Source organism: Drosophila erecta, unplaced genomic scaffold, assembly GCF_003286155.1.
Source record: "Drosophila erecta strain 14021-0224.00,06,07 unplaced genomic scaffold, DereRS2 tig00000055-arrow-pilon, whole genome shotgun sequence".
Lineage (NCBI taxonomy): Eukaryota > Metazoa > Arthropoda > Insecta > Diptera > Drosophilidae > Drosophila > Drosophila erecta.
Window position 1 is genome coordinate 4550881 of NW_020825200.1, and position 18096 is coordinate 4568976.

Consider the following 18096-nt stretch of genomic DNA (forward strand, 5'->3'; position numbering starts at 1 on the left):
GCGCATAAATATTGCAATAACATTTATCTGACCGCAGGCAAAGTGGACATTTTATAGATGACCCCAAGGGAAATCGAAGCAAAACCAGCCAATTCAATTTACGAGCCCATTTCGGCCAGCAGCAGTTGGAGTCAACCCACATCAGTTTTGGCCATAACTAAAACTAATTCAAATGAAACAGTCTGCCAGCAAATTGCCCGAAAGCAAAGCGGCAGCAAATGTGCCCATTAAATAAACCAAGCCATACACAACGGCCCAGAATGCACTCATGCAATTACCAAGAAGGACGAAAAGGGGTTCGGATCGTAATGTTTGGCTCCTGACATTTGACTGACAAGTTGTCAATGGCAGCGAGCAGGGGAGCAGGGATACGGGCATTTGGGGGATACTGGGTACACTGGGTATACTGGGTATGGGGGGACTTCAGGAGGTGGAAAGCGGGGCACATTTCATAGATGTGACAGCAGAAATGTTATTTCTCGGGAGCGAGTGCACACAAAGGATATCGATGACGGCGACAGCCAAAAATTAGCTGTCAAGCTCCAGGCTCCAAAAAAGGCAACAACCAGGGGTGGTTCCTTTTCATGATTTGAATTAGTCAACAGTCAACAGTCCACAGTCAACCGTCATAAGTTTGCAGTTCGTTACCCGTTTGTTGGACCCACATTTCTACATATAACAATCCATTTCTTGCCACACACAAATCAGGTGCCTCCGACCAATCAAACGAAGCTCGAGGGCGAAAAAGTGATATTCTCCTGCGAGGCTAAGGCCATGCCCGGCAACGTCACGGTGCGCTGGTACCGCGAAGGATCCCCCGTCCGGGAAGTGGCCGCCCTGGAGACCAGGGTCACCATCCGCAAGGACGGCTCGCTCATCATCAACCCCATCAAGCCGGACGACTCGGGCCAGTACCTCTGCGAGGTGACCAACGGCATTGGCGATCCGCAGAGCGCCTCCGCCTACCTCAGCGTCGAATGTGAGTGACTCACATCTTGGGTGTGGATCCCGATTATCTCTATCTAACTTTGACCCCTCCCTCGCAGATCCCGCCAAGGTCACCTTCACGCCCACGGTGCAGTACCTGCCGTTCCGGCTAGCCGGCGTGGTCCAGTGCTACATCAAATCAAGCCCCCAGCTGCAGTACGTGACCTGGACGAAGGACAACCATCTGCTGGAGCCGTACCAGATGAAGGACATCGTGGTGATGGCCAACGGATCGCTGCTGTTCACGCGGGTGAGCATCGAGCACCAGGGCCAGTACGCCTGCACGCCGTACAATGTACAGGGCACGGCTGGTGCTTCCGGGGTCATGGACGTGCTCGTTCGGAAGCCGCCCGCCTTCACCGTAGAGCCGGAGACGCTCTACCAGCGCAAGGTGGGCGACAGCGTAGAGATGCACTGCGACGCCTTGGAGGCGGAGGGCACGGAGCGACCCACCATCAAGTGGCAGCGCCAGGAGGGCGAGCAGCTGACCGAGTCGCAGCGCAATCGCATCAAGATCTCCGGGGGCAATATCACCATAGAAAATCTGAGGCGGGAGGACTTCGGCTACTACCAGTGCGTGGTCTCCAACGAAGTGGCCACCCTGATGGCCGTTACTCAGCTGGTGATCGAGGGCACCCAGCCGCACGCGCCCTACAACATCACGGGCAAGGCCACCGAGTCCTCGATAACGCTGCAATGGCTGCCAGGATACAGTGGGGGATCGGAGTACAAGCAGGACTATACAATCTGGTTCCGGGAGGCGGGCGTCAACGACTGGCAAACGATCTCCGTGACGCCCTCGGGCAGCACCCAGGTGACCATCAATGGCTTGGCCTCCGGAACCACCTACGAGTTCCAGGTGGTGGGCCGGAATGTCCTGGGCGACGGGATGATGAGCAAAGTGATGACCGTGCGCACTCTGGGTAAGTCCTCTGGATCCTATACGCATATCTGTCTTTCGTTCGCTTGCTCCTTCCTTTTTCTTTTGTTTTTGGGTTCTTGCTGCAGTCGCTCCCCGGCATATCCTGCACATAATCTCATGAGAAAAAACCTCTGCACAAACTGAAAATGGATTGGCTCTAACATAACGCTCTTGTTTTTCTCTCGTTTTCTTCTCTTTTTCCTCACCGACCTCCATCGAAAAACAAAACCGCTACTCGATCTAACTTTCTCATACTAATCATGCGCGCAATCAATGCAAACTGTCAAATGCCAAACCGCGACCACGAATTTTTCCTGGGAACCACGGAAAATTCGGGTTCAATAGAAGACGCTCCGGCAGCGCCACGTAATGTCAAGGCTGCAACACAACCGCCCGACTCATTCTTTCAGCTAATGCCAGACGAAGCTGGTAAGAGAATAATACCCAAAAAAAGCAAACAAACAAAAGAATCCCCGTAAATCCCTAGAATTCTTAGTTGTATATAAGAATCGGATGCGAACCGTCAGCAATCGCAGCCATCGACGTACAAGGATTGAATCTCTCTGAAATCTGAATCTTTATGTAGTTGCGCCAGCATTTTCTAGCCTTTTTACTACCTAAGACTGAATGATGTATATACACCAAAATTGAACATTCGCAAATGGGGTTCCAAATTAAAGGGTTTCTTTTATCCAAATCTAATGCATGATTGAATAGCTGCTCTTGTTGTCTTCCCCATTGTTCTGCTATTTAGAAACCAAGAAGACAACGAATATACATAATAGCCCACTATTTTCTGCAGTGTTAATTAATTGATTTATGATTTTTTAAATTGTTCCATAAGACTATAGTTTGTAGAAAGCGAACGATGTAAGATGAATCCATTGGAAAGCACATTGCAACCCCAGCTGAATAGTTTCTCCGACCCATTTCCTAGATTGCATGAGGCTTGAATGAAAACCTACAACCCACATTTATTTTTCGATATTTCACAAAGTTCTTGGAAAGTGTGAGCTCGCAACAACCAAAACAATTTTCCAGCCGACTGGTGGCTTTTCCTCCACTTACTCCTTTTTTTGGCGACCGCAGAGCCATATTCCACCATCTCCCCAATGAATTCAATATTCATTTTGGCTTTTGGGGCCGGATACGGGAATAAAAAGAAGCAACAATTAAATATTCAAACCAATTATACACGGCTCCCCATTTATTGGCTGCCAAAGCACGCCCCGAATTCGCGCCATTCCCCATGGGGCATCATTTGGCACATGTGCCGGGGACTCCGGGTCTCGGGATTCTGGTCTCGGGATTCTGGGTAACCGCCTGGTTCTTTGGCCTGGATACGAGTACGAATATTACATTTGTGGGTCTCACGCACACCGCGGGGACTATCTGCGTTGATCTCCGTTCGCGTGTGTGCGTAATTAAAACAGTTTGGCCCCGCATTTAATTATTTAAATTAATTGAACTGTTTTTACAACTGTGCTGTGTTTGGGTTGTCCGTGTCTTGCAGGTTGTGTGCGGTCGATATGACAACGCCCATTGCCCCGGCCCCACTCTCAGTCCCACCTCGAATACCACTCGCCCACTCCCTGATCCGCGAAAGAGCGTAATTTAAACAGCCATATTACCAAATGCCGAGGCACATTTAACAAGTACGCCTGCCACGCCCCCCAGCGCGCGCTAGATACTTCCGCCCCTTTTGCGGGGCGCCGTAGGTGCGGCAATTTGAATGCCTTTGTCGACGTTGCCGCGTGTTTTTCCAACCGCTTTGCGATAATAGTTAATTTTATCCTGGCTCTCTCTCGCTCTGTCCCTCTCGCTCCCCTTGGCTCGTTGTGTATGTAGTTTCACCTCCTGTATTTATGTATGTGTATGTAATCCCCCCCCCACCCCCCACCACACACACACACACAAATAAATGTTTTCCCCCATTTAGCGTATTTAATTTACTTGTGTGTGCGTGTATCACAGTGCGTATACGTGTTGGCGCACGCGTAGGTTTGAAAAATAAGGAAGAACGCTACAAAATATCAAATAACAACAAGGACAAGACCACTGGCAGCGAAAAGCAAAAAAGGCGGCAACTCTGGCGGCAAATGTGTGCCGTGTTGTGTAATGCAACCCTGGATTTCGTGTACGTGTGTACCTTTTTTTGGCGCTTGTAACGAAACACCTACCCACTACAAGAACCATCCAATGCCACCGCCCATCTGACCGCCCATCCGCCCATCCACCCACCGAACACCACCCACCACCCACCACCTCATTTCATTCTCAGCAGCCCAGTGAACTCCAACAACAAGAACAAGAACAAGAACAAGAACAGCAACTAAAACAAGAACCAAGAACAGCAGCTTAAGCAAACGCCTCGCAGAAATTGTACTTCCTTTGGCATTTATTTTCGTTTGTGCTCCTTGGTCGCCGCTTTATTTTTCTTCAAATATTTCCTTTATTTTAAATCCTGCATAAAACATCAACGGTAAACCATTCGCCACTGCCCCACCGCCCACCTACCACCCACCCACCCACTCACACACTTGTGCATCACACTGTGTGCCAGTGTGCGTGTGTGTGTGCGTTCGTGCCGCATTTGTTTATGTCGAGAAATGTTCATACGCCATGTAGACCCGCTGACGGTGGCACTTGCTCACATCCACCATTCACCGCCCAACCACCCCCGCCACCCCGCCACCCACCAACTGAAGTGGGTGGTGCAGGGCGGTGCGTGCTGCTTTCCCTGCTGTTTTATCCACACGGCGCAGCGCTTAAAAATTAATAACAACAATGCGAGCAGCAGGCAGCGCGCTCCTTCAACGTTTGCAACATTTCTGTCCTGACATTCGGAAAATTAAGGCACTGAAGCATAAAACGGGGTATACCCTATGAAAAGGCAACCACACAGTTGCAAAGTGATATCTTTGATAATAATAAACCGAATTTTGTAATAGATCAATAGGCAAAGTGGAAACCAACATTGGACTCGCCCTAGAATAGAATAGGATAGATGAACGCTAAGAAATGAGCTGTGATATATATTTAATTTCATCCACTTCAAAAGGTTTTCCTAATCGAAACCTTGCAATGCCCTGCAGAATATTGACTCATTGTCAACTGCATAATCTTCCGGATCCACCTAGTACCCAACCACTTGGCTTACCCACGGGGAGCAGGATGCAAATCTAACCAGAGAAAATGCATGTCAAGGCTGATTATAAACGAAAGCCCACACATGTGCACTTATGAATATTCAATGCATTTCACTGTCATAATTACGGCAAGGTCCATGGTTGCCATGCGCGTTTTTCTGTTCTAGGCAAGAGAATTGGAATTTGCATTCGATCAAGGTAAACTAATCGAGGACTCGTTGCGAGTGATTGAGATTTTGTCGAAGGAAGCGGCCTCTGACCTTTGAGCACTGTGACCCCGTAGTTAGCACAACTTTCGGTACTTGGATTGCACTTTCTTTCAATTTTCCAAACACGCACCTCACCCTTTTGCACACTTTAGCTTTAATTATTTACTCGACATGATTTCATTTGATATGATTTGAATTTGAATTTGAATTTTTGTTTCGTGTTTTGTGTTTCTAATTTATTTGCAGACCTCTTAGCCTATTTTGACATTTACTTTCACACCGACTCGCGTGGCACACTAGTTTATTCGCCGCCCAAATTGAGAGTCAAAGGTACTCGTATCGAACATCATTACGTAATACCATGTTGGAGTGTTCTAGTTAAGTCTCTAGTGTGTAAAAGAGCAGCGTGCAAAATAGTTGCAGCTGCAAGATGTCACGCGAATTCTTAAGCAGCAAATGCAGCACCATTCAATGCTAATTTAGCCTTCTCCATAAACTTTCTGCTATAATCTGTTAGCATGGCAATTAGTGATGCTTTTTAAAAATTGTTCCACTACAAATTTAAGCACCTAGAACTTAACTGAACAACCTACATCAGTCCTGCCTTGCATTACTTCTCCCACATTTTTCTGCCTGCCAAGTGGCGCTCAAGTAATGTCTCTGTCTTGTGAAACAGCTAGTAATTCGTGCAAGCGAACTGCAGATTTACTGCGGGTCACCATGAACCTTCCCCTGAATCCCCCTGAATCCCTCTGAATATCCCCCTGAATCCCCACAGCTGCAGTCATAAATAACATTTAACCGTGCGACGACGCCTCGTGCCTTTTTTACCCCGACTTTACCCTTGACATTTTTACAGTCCGTCCGTCTGCGTCTACCCATCTCATTTAGGCCTTTTCCCAGCCGCTTTTCCCGGGCCATTTTGCTTTTTTATGTTTGTCACTTGTCTCGTTTATGTTATGTCAAATCTGCGCACATTTTTTATGCGGGCCGAGTATTAAAGGGTTGCCACTGCCACACTGCCACTCGCTGCTCATTTCTGCCCCATTCGCATAATCAACTTTTGATATATGCGAGTGCGAGGAGTATGCGCTTTCAAATCCCGCGAGGGCTCTTTAAAAGCATTTTTAATTAACATACATACATACATAATGAGCGTGGCATTTTTCGTTAGCATCATCCTCGCAATAAATGGCTTGCACTTATTTTGCGCACGTGGGGAAATCCCCCGAAAAACGAAATATCCACGAAATATCCACCCATTTGCACCGTCAGCTCATCTGATACACACTTTCCATAAACACACATCGTTTTATGCTGTTCCGAAATTTCAAAAGCGCCATTGGGAGCTGCCACGAATTGGGCGCCATTTACATGACATATTGTGTATTTCTCCAAGCAGTTTTAATTTGCATTTGCATGTGCGACAAGCCGCATCCAGAATACAGAGTCTACAGCCCCGAAATTCCATCGGGACCGGCAGTTAATTGCATCCAGCAGGAGTTCTCCAATCAGGAGGTCCTGACAAGCGTACGGGGAATTCAGGTTATCTATGCCTATAATTCGTTTGCATGCACTCAGCAGTATCCTTGTGTAGTATCCTTTTTTTTTTGTCCTTTGCCACTCGTGCCATTTGCGAACACGAACGGAAGTTGGGGACCCACAAGTATTCAAATGCGAGAACGAAAATGGAAAGTTTTATGTGTGTATGCTAATTAAAATGTGTTTTTGTCAATCCCCTCCACAGCCGGGACTCTTTGTCATGAATAAATGCATGGTGCAAAAAAGGAAAAGGTTGCCAAGAGTTGCAAAAAGCCAAATGGAATTTTCATAAAGCTTTTAAGCGTAGCCAGAAATGAAATAAATAAAATCGGCTAAAACGAAGCAGGGCGAAACTTACACTGCGCCACTCGTTGCAGATATTGTGAAAAGTAACCAAGTGTAGTAAATGTTATAATTAAATTTATTTGCTTGGTATGTTTAGTACTTGCAGGCAAGATTTCATTTGATCAAATTTCAGTTGGGGGTTCCTTTTTGAGAGAAAATTGCAAAAGCTTAACGACAGAAGGTAACAAAATGGCAGTGGAAAATCCTTCGCGCAAACAAACAAAGCATGAAATGAAATGCAAATAAATTAAAAATAATGCAAACGATTTAGCAAGCGTACACTGAAAATAATACTTTTTTCAACAGAGGGAAAAAAGAATAGTTAAAGGCTAATGGTTAAATTATTGAACCCAATTTGGCGAGTAAAGCAAAGAGGCCTTTCAAAACGCATTTAACTATTTATGAATGAACGCCTCCCTCAATTGATTTCAATGTATGCATATTTCGTTGTCGGATTTCACCTTTGTACGTTGTTGGCAATTGAAATCGGTTTAAATTGCTGACTGGAAAACAAGGCAGGACAAACCCTTTGAAGCCCTTTTTTGTGTACCTACTAATGGATCGTTTTTCTCTCTACATCCCCTTTTTGCACCCCCTAAAAAAACTAGGTCCCAAGCCAGGACCGCCGAGGAACGTGTCCGTGACGGAGGTCTCGAACGGATTCCTCATCACGTGGCAGTCGCCGCTGGAGCGGGCGCACATCGTCAAGTTCTACACCATCAAGTACCGGACGGACGCGCAGTGGAAGACACTCAACCGGGGACAAATCCGGCCGGAGGAGACGCAGTATCTGGTGAAGAACCTGGTGGGCGGAAGAACCTACTACTTCCGGGTGCTGGCCAACTCGGAGAAGTCGTTTGAGTCCAGCGACGAGGTGAAGTTCCCTGTGCCGGCACGTGTCAAGCACAAGGCGATTACCGCCGGCGTCGTTGGGGGCATCCTGTTTTTTATTGTTGCGATCATTTTATCGGTTTGTGCCGTAAAAATTTGCAATAAACGTAAACGACGAAAACAGGAAAAAGGTAACACTGAGGCTAAAGCTAACACACACACTTGAAATGGTTTTTGATGACAATCACAACTTGATAATGCTAATGATAATGCTAACGATATAGATGTACCGATACCGATCCGTGCGATACTAATATCTTTAATAATCGTAACAGTAATCGTAATAATCGATGACGATGTTCTTGTTGTTGGCGAACCCAAACCCGAACCGAAACCATTGTCGTTATATATACGAATATAATAACCCAACCGAAGGGCTCAACTAACTTACTAACTAACTAACAGCCACTAATTATTTATTATATTTCCGACGGCAGAGGCCATCCAATTATCGATAACTTTGAACTGATTACCGATAATCGTTATTTGCAATGCATTATGAGTTTTGTTTGGGCCTTGCAGCCCTGGAAGAAAGCCACTTCCGTTTCCCATTCAGTTTGGAATGATTGGTTTGTTCGACAACAACAGCACATTGGAATTTGCATACGAAACCGTTTGTTTGCCCAAAGTAAAATATTTGACAAAATTTCTGAGCCGTTGAGGCATTTGATATGAAATTCTCCATAAATTATGCCTGTCTGAGATCTGTATGATTTGTACGTTTTCGTTGTAGTTGTGCAAGTAAAATTGAGTTACAATTTGGCAAGAGTTGCCGAAAAATCTCTGTATATATATATTTACATACTAATTGGATTTTGGTTCGCTTTTCCTTATTTGGTTATCCTTCTTTTCTGAATTCTCAATTCTGAATTTTGATTTTTGATTTCATTAGCTCTGAGTTTCTCTTTATCCGGGCCCAAATACCCCCCCTTCTACCTATGCTCGCGTCCCCCTGGTCCCACCTATCCATTTCCGTAGACAAAAGTGACTCCCCAAGATCTTAGTTGAAAATCGGCCACCAGACCTCGCCCCCTGAAATTATCAGTTTTGTTTGCATTCCATTATTTAAGCCTTCTGTTCGTATCATTGGGCCTACATACGTATAATTTCTGTAAACTCAATCTGGCTTCATAGCGCTTTGCAGCCTGTTTGTTTTCGAATTCATCGCATGAACATATTACTAGTTGTTGCCACTTTAGTTAAGCATTAAGCGAAGATGCCGATGCGCAATCGATTAAGCTCTGTCCCCGCCTTTTTCCGGGGAAACCCCTTTCGCAACCAGTATGAATCTGCCGGCCACAGTTGAGCGGAAATTGAAAATGCCAGGTCCAGAGGACCAGTATATCCAGGGCATCCATTATTTGACGCCCGCTGGCTTTAATGCAATCGAATCAAACCCGGACCGAAATAAAACCCACCCAAGCCAAACCGAACCGAACCGAACAAAACCGACCATATCGAACCTCTGTCTCTGCTTTTTGTTATGGTTTTTGCTTTAAACTGTATTTTAAGTGGATTAATTAATGTTGCGTTGTTTAAATCAATTATTTATGTATTCTTTCCGAGACCCCCCCTTTCCCCCACACACTTACACAACACAGAAAAAAATAATGAAGAAATATACAATGAGCAGGGAAATTGCGATTTTTTAAATCAATGCAGCCCATTAGCTGTGAAATATGATGAACGTACTCTATACAGAACACATTGTTCTCAATTTTATCCTCAATTTTTTCATGCTGTGGTAAACACATTACGATAGATTAACGTAAAAGCGGTAATAATATAAATGTGACAGCTTATAACGCTGATGGTAGAAATGCCTTTATCTACCAACCATTTACAAGCATGTTCTTGGCCAAATCGTCGTTGTTTCTGCCCAGGGCTGAGTTCATGACAGATAAAGGCATTTTCAGCACAGAGCATAGACCTACATCTATATACATGGTGAACGACCATTTATATAGCGCAATACTGGGCAGACGTTTTTTGTAAACAATTCACGCACAAATATGGTAAAATAAGGCCCACAAACCAAGTCGATAGAGCATTCGAAACTAGAAAAACCGAATCCGAGCATAAAATGATCGCGTCGCCAATTGATCGGTTATAACCGGTTCAAAACCGCCCTTGTCCGCCCAACTTTCGGGACTTCAAACGGGTGGTATTACCTGATTTAAGCCATATGTATCTTTTGGGGTCCGAGTTGGGCAGTCAAAAGGCGGAGCGACCGGGCAAACTAAAATATGAGCAATGCGCATAGTAAGACCCCCTAAAACCCCAACATCGATGCAAGCAAGGGTAAGTTTTTGCAATCATTTTAAGTCGATGTCGTGTGCCACAGATCCTGAGTACTGACAACTAAAGGTTATTTTCAGACGAGTTCCCACCACCCCAACCAACCAACCAACCAACCAACCAACCAACCAACCAATCAAGAACCAACTAACCAACACTGACATCACCACAACCATCGATTAAGCATCTGCATTCCACTAACAATCCGCAATGCTTGGGTCTCAAGTTGTCAGTGCCTCTCTTCTCGGGCAGATCGTTCAGATACTGCCGCACTTTCTCGAATATATATATATACATATATTTCTCAAGCACCCCACACATTCCAGAACTCACAGATTTCATAATTACCCCAAAAGCACTGCCAAGCAAAACATAACAAAAAGGCCAAACAAAAACACTACTTCTCGAACACTTTTCGTTTTTTGTGTGAATCACTTGTACTTGGGCAAAAGTTTCTTTTTGTCGCTTATCCTCAGTTTGTTTTTGCATCCCCATAATCCCCATATCCCCATATAATCAGCAATCTTTGGTTTTCGATTTGCATTAGAGTTCAGTTCTAGTATCTCTCTCTCCATTTTCCGTTGGCACAATTCGTAACTTGACCATTTAAAAGCCATTTCACGTGTCATTGTTTTTTTCCAACCATTCGAAGCCAGATCCTAAATAAAATACTGCGAAGAGCACACGGCTGTGTACACCTGCACTTCGGAGCGTGTGTATATGCTATATGGTGTTTGCTGTAATGCCAAGTTTTCGCATATAGCCGTATATGTACGATATGTGGGGGTTCCCCTTCGACGATTTACTGGCCGGCCGGAGGAGCTATAGGTTTCGATTTAGTTGGCATTGCTAGTCCACGACCCCGTAGTAGCCGTTCAATTACCCAAGCGCCGCGAAATTGACCCACTGGTTCACTAATTGACGCCTCCTCCTGCTCCATGCTCCACATGTAATTGCAATGTAACCCCAATCGAATGAAACTAACTAACAACATAGTTTAGTCGTAGTCATCTAACTGCTAACTGGTAAATGGCAACTGTTATCTGCTAACTGGCGAGTGTTTAGTGCCCTCTAGTAATAGCCCAGTAACTGCTAAAATTTAAACAATCTAAACTTATTAGCCACGACAACTGAAACAACAAGCGTGTGTAATCTGACGATGCTGGCATGCAAATTGGCATAATCAACGTGGCCAGGTGCACAGAGAGAAAGGGTCGAACTAAATTCGGTAATAACCACTTCAACAAGCCACAGCAAAACCTGGCACTACTACATTTTGTACGTGGCATGCCGAAGATACAAAGTTGTACTGCATACTTTTGGACACACTCATTAGTGATTTTGGAAGCAGGGATTTCTGTGGCACCCCAACGTGTTATAATCATGGCATTTCATACATATTAACGTGCAATCCCAGTTCCAGCCACATGAAAGGCCTTTCTCTCTGTAGGACCTCAATTACGCCACGTCCTCGACAGAAAACAAATAAACATCGGCGTTATGCCAGTTTGTCCTCGATTTAAGCAGCGTTTCGAAAGAGCGTAATCGCATTTATATACGTCTATATGTAGAGAGCACCGTAGTAGATATGCATATGCATAGACATATAACCGTGTACGTCGTGTGTGTATATAGAGTGTGTGTGCTTGGTAGCTGTGCGTACGGTGTACGGGTATTTTATTTACCGGATTGGACGGCTCACGCTGCACGCCAAATTAATTTTAGAAATTATACGTTTGCAGAGTTCAACATGGTAGCTTGCAGGATAACGGACGCTCGTAACATTGCCGCCAATAATCATCATTTGCACAATCGCAGTACGGGCTCAATTTCCTCTGGTCAAGTGCCTTTAAAAAAGTGAGTATGCCTTTTGGATTGCATCTGCATTATCCGACGCCAAATTCTGCCCAACCCAACTGCCAACCTTATCTGACTCTGAATCTGTATCTGTATCCGTATCTGTAACGTTGTCATCTATCTGTCTACCCATTTCACTTTGATTGGCAACCGCCATGCACGTTCCACCGATCTACTATCGCTCCATAGCAATACTGAACATTACCGTGATTATGAAAGCGTTTTTATAGTTCCAGGTCCATCCTGTCATAATCAAAATCGTAAGCAAACTTTTCTCAAACTTAAACAAGTTTTCTTCCGTTCAGTTGACTTCTGTTAAGTGATTTTCTTAGTTTCTCTTTCTGTTTAGTTTTTAATTCCTTGTTTCTGCGTGAATTAGAGGCTTCTTTTAATTAATTTGAACAATGCAAAAGCCGCAGCTATAATGCATATAATAAACCATTTAAAGATGTCTAGAAATATGCATTTTAGAAATTGTTTTGAGTTAGTTGAAACCTATAAAGAACTGTATTATTTCTTTCAACTTTTATTGACTTTATGTTGAATGAGTTTTATATTTTCTTTACCCTTTATATACAACCATTTAACCCCTTTTACTTAACCATACAGGTACAAACAAACCCGAATATCAAGTCTAACCGCCATTCTCATTGCCATACTCCACTGGATCTGGCCACCTGATCGCTGCACCAACTGCCACTCCATCTACAGTTCGCCCAATCTCGAGGATGGCGATGAGGACGACGGGGCCGGAGGACGAAGGCGTTCCGTAAGCCGCATCCAGCGGAGTCTCGATGGCCGCTTTGTGCTGGATGCGGAGGGGGTCTCGAAACTGGGTTACTCGCAACAGACCCTGGAGTCCGGCAACGTGGATGTGGTGGACGGTGGTCTCTTCGAGCGGCGCAACAGCAACGTATCCCAGAAATCCTCCAGCGATGATGGTGGATTTCTCTCGCGGCGCAACTTCATCACAGCTCGTGCTTCGTGGCGACGTCCCTTGGTGGCCTCCTCCAGTCAGCTGAGTCTCCAGTCGGCGGCGGACTCGGCCAGGGGCTTCCTTCAGGGTCTGCTGAAGATCGGGGCCAAGCAGTCAGCTGTGCCTCCCAATCCGCAATCCTACTTCGACGAGGCAGTGACAGGCGCCCGATACCAGAATGTTCTGCGTCCCTACACCAGCAGCAATCATTTGTACGGCAATGCAGATAGAAGTAGACCACTGCACATAAATACGATCAGTGGCAGCCTGAGTCAGCAACAGCAGCTTTACACACCCTCAAGGATCTCCAGGATATTCTCCAGTTCGCCCCAGCATCTGCAGCCTCATCATCAGCAGCTTTTGCTCTCCAGCGGTGGCAGTGGCGCCTATCCCACCCACTTCAGCGACCTGAGCACTGTGTATCCCCCGAACTCCGCGGAACGTTCATCGCACAATTTGAGCAGCAGATACAGATACTACTCCCAGGAGCTGCCTTCGCTGAGAACCATTCAGGAGGAGACTCGCCGCCAGCAGCAGCAAAAACAGCATCCGCTGGAGGATCACTTTGTGCCACTCCAGCTGCCGTCGCCTCCGTCGTGGAGGAGTTACTACCAAACGCAGGCCAGCTATCGCCCCCGAACACGCTGGTATCCACGTCATCATTCCCGTCTCTTTAGTAACCGGCAGCAGCAGCACGAGATGCTCTCTCCTCTGCCGCAACTTAATCTAAACCTGCGCAACTCCATGAATCCCGGCGGCCTGGAGGCCTCTCCGGAATCCCGTTCCAGTTCGAGTGGTTTTGGCTCGAAGAACACCTCTAATCACCCGGGCAGTACCAGTGAATGGCGATTGCTGCCGCCGTATAGAGCACCACCATCGCCACCCAAGCATACGGGTTACTTTGGAGGACAGCAGGCCCAGGGACAGACGCCACATGGCTCGTACTCGTATCCCAGGGCCACAACGCCACCGTACACGATGGCCCACTGGCTGGAGATGATCTCAAGACTGAACGCGGCCACGGACAGCAATCTTCCGAAGGCCCCGTGTCCCGTGGATGTGGGCAGCGTGGATGGGCACTACGAGTTCGATCCGGCCACGCCCACACCGAGTGCATCCAGCATGCTGCGCGAAGATCTCAACCTGCACATAGACACCCATCCCTACCACCATCACACGCTGGGTCCCCTCAGTGGGAGTCTGCTGCACAGCCACGCCCCCTACGGAGGAGGGGCCAGGAAGCAACGATCTCTGCCGGCTCACCTGCCGCGCTACGACAACGTCGAGGTCCGACTGCAAGCCATGCGGGAGGAGTTCTATGCCTACCGCAAACGCCAGGCCATGCAGCAAATGGAGAGCGTTTGCTGAGCCAATGAAGCATTTAATTGAGCCGCACCCACGCCCACGTCCACGCCCACGCCCACACCCACGCCCTCAGCCACGCCCACAGAGAGCCAGATCCATAGATAGATGACGACAAAGTTGGACAGCAGCGATTCCGAGGCAATCAGACGCGATATGATATTGGATCAGGCCCCCCAATTCACAGATGAACTTTAAAAGTTTGGCCCCCTGCAAACTCACACCCAGAGAAATAAACAAAAAAATAAAACAAAAAGTAAAACCAAGAGAAAGGAGAAAACAAAACACTTAGAAGCCAGAAACAATTAGTAGATTTAAACGAGACGAAAGCTGTGTACATATATTTTGGGGCTGGTGTAGAGCGCCCAGAGTTTAAGTATAATATTTAACAACTATAGCAATTATAGCAACATATTATTACAAAATCGATAAACGTAAAATTGACATTTAACGCAAGTAAATGGAGCGAACATTGTTTGACGACATATGCAAAGAACAAATTACAATTACAATTAACTATTATTTACGAGTGTATTAGATATTGATACTTAACGTAACACAGATCGAGATATGTTAAACATTGAGCATTAAACATTAAACATTAAACATTAATTAACAATCCACAAGCGTAAGCCTAAATTATGTTACATTACAACTAAACTAAATTAATACGGAATATGCTAGCTGTTAAGCATTTAGTTGTTAACAACTAGAGCAGAGATGATCGAAGAGGCGACGACTCAAAATAAATGCGCTAAAAGTAATTAAAACCACATATAGAGAAATTGTTTCATAATTAAATTATTTAACGACAAGAAACCTACAAAGCAAATAAATGCGAAAGCGAGATGAAAACAAATACAGTTTAACGAAAATTAAATGAAATATAACTGCTGCATATATGTTTACTGTTGACCTACACACGATAATTAACTCGAACAAATATTTATTAACCCAAAAGTAAAACCAAACACAAAACAAAAAACAGAAAACAGAAAACGGAAAAACAAAAAAACGAATGAAAATGATAGGAACCCCGAAAACAAAGCGTTGATAGGCTATTCTTTCCGGTTCGACTCACAGCCCAAGACTACGTCAATAAGTACGATAGATAGTGAAGAGGATCCCCTATCCGAGCAGAGATCCCCAAAAGAGAAGTAGTTTCCTGGGTTCCCAAGAGCGATGATATTTGGTCTTAGGTTAGGTCAGTTGTGTAAGAGACAGCTCCCCGGATGCAGCTTAGTTTAACGAGTTTAATGAGGCGAGGCGTTTCTGTTTTTTAAGTACTTGTTAACGATAAACGATAATTGATTAACGATTACCGATAAACATGTCTAAAGATCAAATTGTACGGAATGATGGTTTGACACAACTTGACGCCAAAACACTGCCAGAGCGAGAGATGCGAGAAGACCGCGAGTGTGTATAACTTGTGTAAATTACAGAGCATATACAGATAAAATATGATACCGATAACGATAACGATAATAACGATTACGATAACACTATTCAGGGGACGGTTGGAGCGCGAAACAAATCAAGAAATCAACTACGAATCAACCGACTAATGATCTCAAGCATTTCTTTTTGCCTTCGACTTGCAAGCCCCACTTTAATTTCTAATTTCCAATTTCCAACCCAAATATATGAGCCCGTCTGTCTGTCTGCCTGTCCGTCTGTCATTCCTTCAAGCGCCACCATTAAGTCCTAACCAGATCAGATGGATTATCCCAAGGAGTAGGTCTTAAAGTTCGGTGCTTGTTGCGCTTCAAAGCCACAGAGAAAATCGTACTTAAGTTGAGATAAACTAGGATAACAGTTCTGAGATGCGAGGAAAACTCGAGTTGTGTTGCATGTATTTTGTAAATGTTGAGGGTATTCAAGTAAATAAGTTGTTTTTTGTAATGCCTAGGACACCCACTCTTTGACACGCCCACACTGAGAACACTTACACACACACCCACACACACTGACACACACACACACGCAAACACATTAAACGTTTAACTAGAACGAAATAAATTAATTAATTAACTGAGCATTAATGGCAAGCGAACGAAGTGAGAAGCGCGCAAACGAATAATTGCGAAATGACAGCATAAATTGAATTTTAATTGAGCGATGTTAGGCGCAGGACTTTAAGGCAAATAGATACATATATGATTATTTATACGAGTGCATGTATAATGTATATGCGGTACGTATATATGGATATAGATACTGGATTACACGGCATGTACATTAAGTAAGAGGAATACATTAAAACTAAGTTAAGTAAATCTAACGCTTTAGTCTGCCACTTTGATTTTTGGACAAGGTGCGCCAGTTAACTTTTCGACTCAACTCGACTCGACACTCAAATGAAATGAAACAAACATAGGAACTATCAAAAGAAAACAAAAATACAGAATTATAAGAATGGGAATCTATATTCTTTTGCACCTCCTTCCACTTCGACGACCATTTCGCAACCATTTCCCCAAACACATCAACTTACCAACTTTCGCCTCACTTCTCCCTGCCCGCCAACACACACTTTTCACCTTTCACCTTTCACTTTCCACTTTCTAGACCTCTTCCCACTGCAATTCCAATTCAGCATATATAAATCGTACAAGGATAAATCAGTTTAGAACGAAATATATTGTAATTAATACAGACACACAATTATAAAGAGAAATTAGCAAAATGAACAAAATTTTTAAACAAATAAAACTTACAAAACAATGCAAAAAAAAACAAACAAACAAACAAAAAACCAAACAAAAACGAATAAAAATACAAAACTTGAAATTGATCAAATAAAAGCGTAAACCTGTGTTTTCATTGCCCAGTCCATCTACATATTCATCTAAAATATCCCGGAAGCTGGGCTTAATTGATGCCCCTTTGCTTGCACAAAAATATCACTCATACGCCAGCGTGGCCAACCTGAAGACGTCGCTGCCATTGGGGCAATTAAAGTAATGAAATTCACAGAAATTCCGTACAATTCGGATGCACACTGGACACATCCGACTAGGAGGAGCGATTGACCCCGTTTTTCTATGTGTGAACATTATTTCCCATAAATAGGAATCAATGGCGAGAAAATCGCCCAATCTTCGCTTGCTGCCTTTCTGGGATAGCGGATAGTTCGCTCTCGAGGCCAAATGCTATCGGCAACACTTTGGCGATCGGCTAATTACTTAAGTGGATAAACGTCTGCGAAAGCGAATTGTGGGGGAGACGCTTCCCAGACAAAGGAGACCTCATCCAAGCAGATGGCGTGGGCGTGTGTCAAATGTCAAATGCAGTCAAACGTTTGACAGGCGAGCGGTGAGAGAAGATCGCTGCTGAGCAGCATAGAAATGGTGATCGGCTGGGTAGCTCGGCGTTTTGGCCGCCTACACCGAAAGAAATATATACCGATTACGTCTCACATGAGATCAAGTTGCTCTGGCACACACAATTTCCGGTTCGCAACATTATTTTGACACTCAATCAAACGAACCACCGCATTCTTGCTGTGCAGCATACATCACCACAAAAGCTCAGGCCTCATCTGTCACTCGTTCT

General features: G+C 44.8%; 1 protein-coding gene across 7 annotated transcripts in view; it reads left to right on the plus strand.

Moving 5' to 3' along the window:
- Positions 1-16455, plus strand: part of LOC6541302 (protein turtle) — a 39831-nt gene extending 23376 nt beyond the window's left edge. For 3 of the 7 annotated variants that reach the window (XM_026979472.1, XM_001968618.3, XM_015159816.2), the window contains 6 exons: positions 709-979; positions 1047-1910; positions 2255-2338; positions 7763-8176; positions 12086-12200; positions 12810-16455. In XM_026979472.1, the coding sequence (XP_026835273.1) occupies positions 709-979; positions 1047-1910; positions 2255-2338; positions 7763-8176; positions 12086-12200; positions 12810-14544 (3483 nt within the window). In that variant the 3' untranslated portion in view covers positions 14545-16455. Of the gene's footprint in view, positions 1-708; positions 980-1046; positions 1911-2254; positions 2339-5513; positions 5598-7762; positions 8177-12068; positions 12201-12389; positions 12461-12809 lie in introns of those variants that run through there. The other 4 variants (XM_026979474.1, XM_026979473.1, XM_026979471.1 and 1 more) reach the window with 4 other exon arrangements.
- Positions 16456-18096: the final 1641 nt, after the last annotated feature.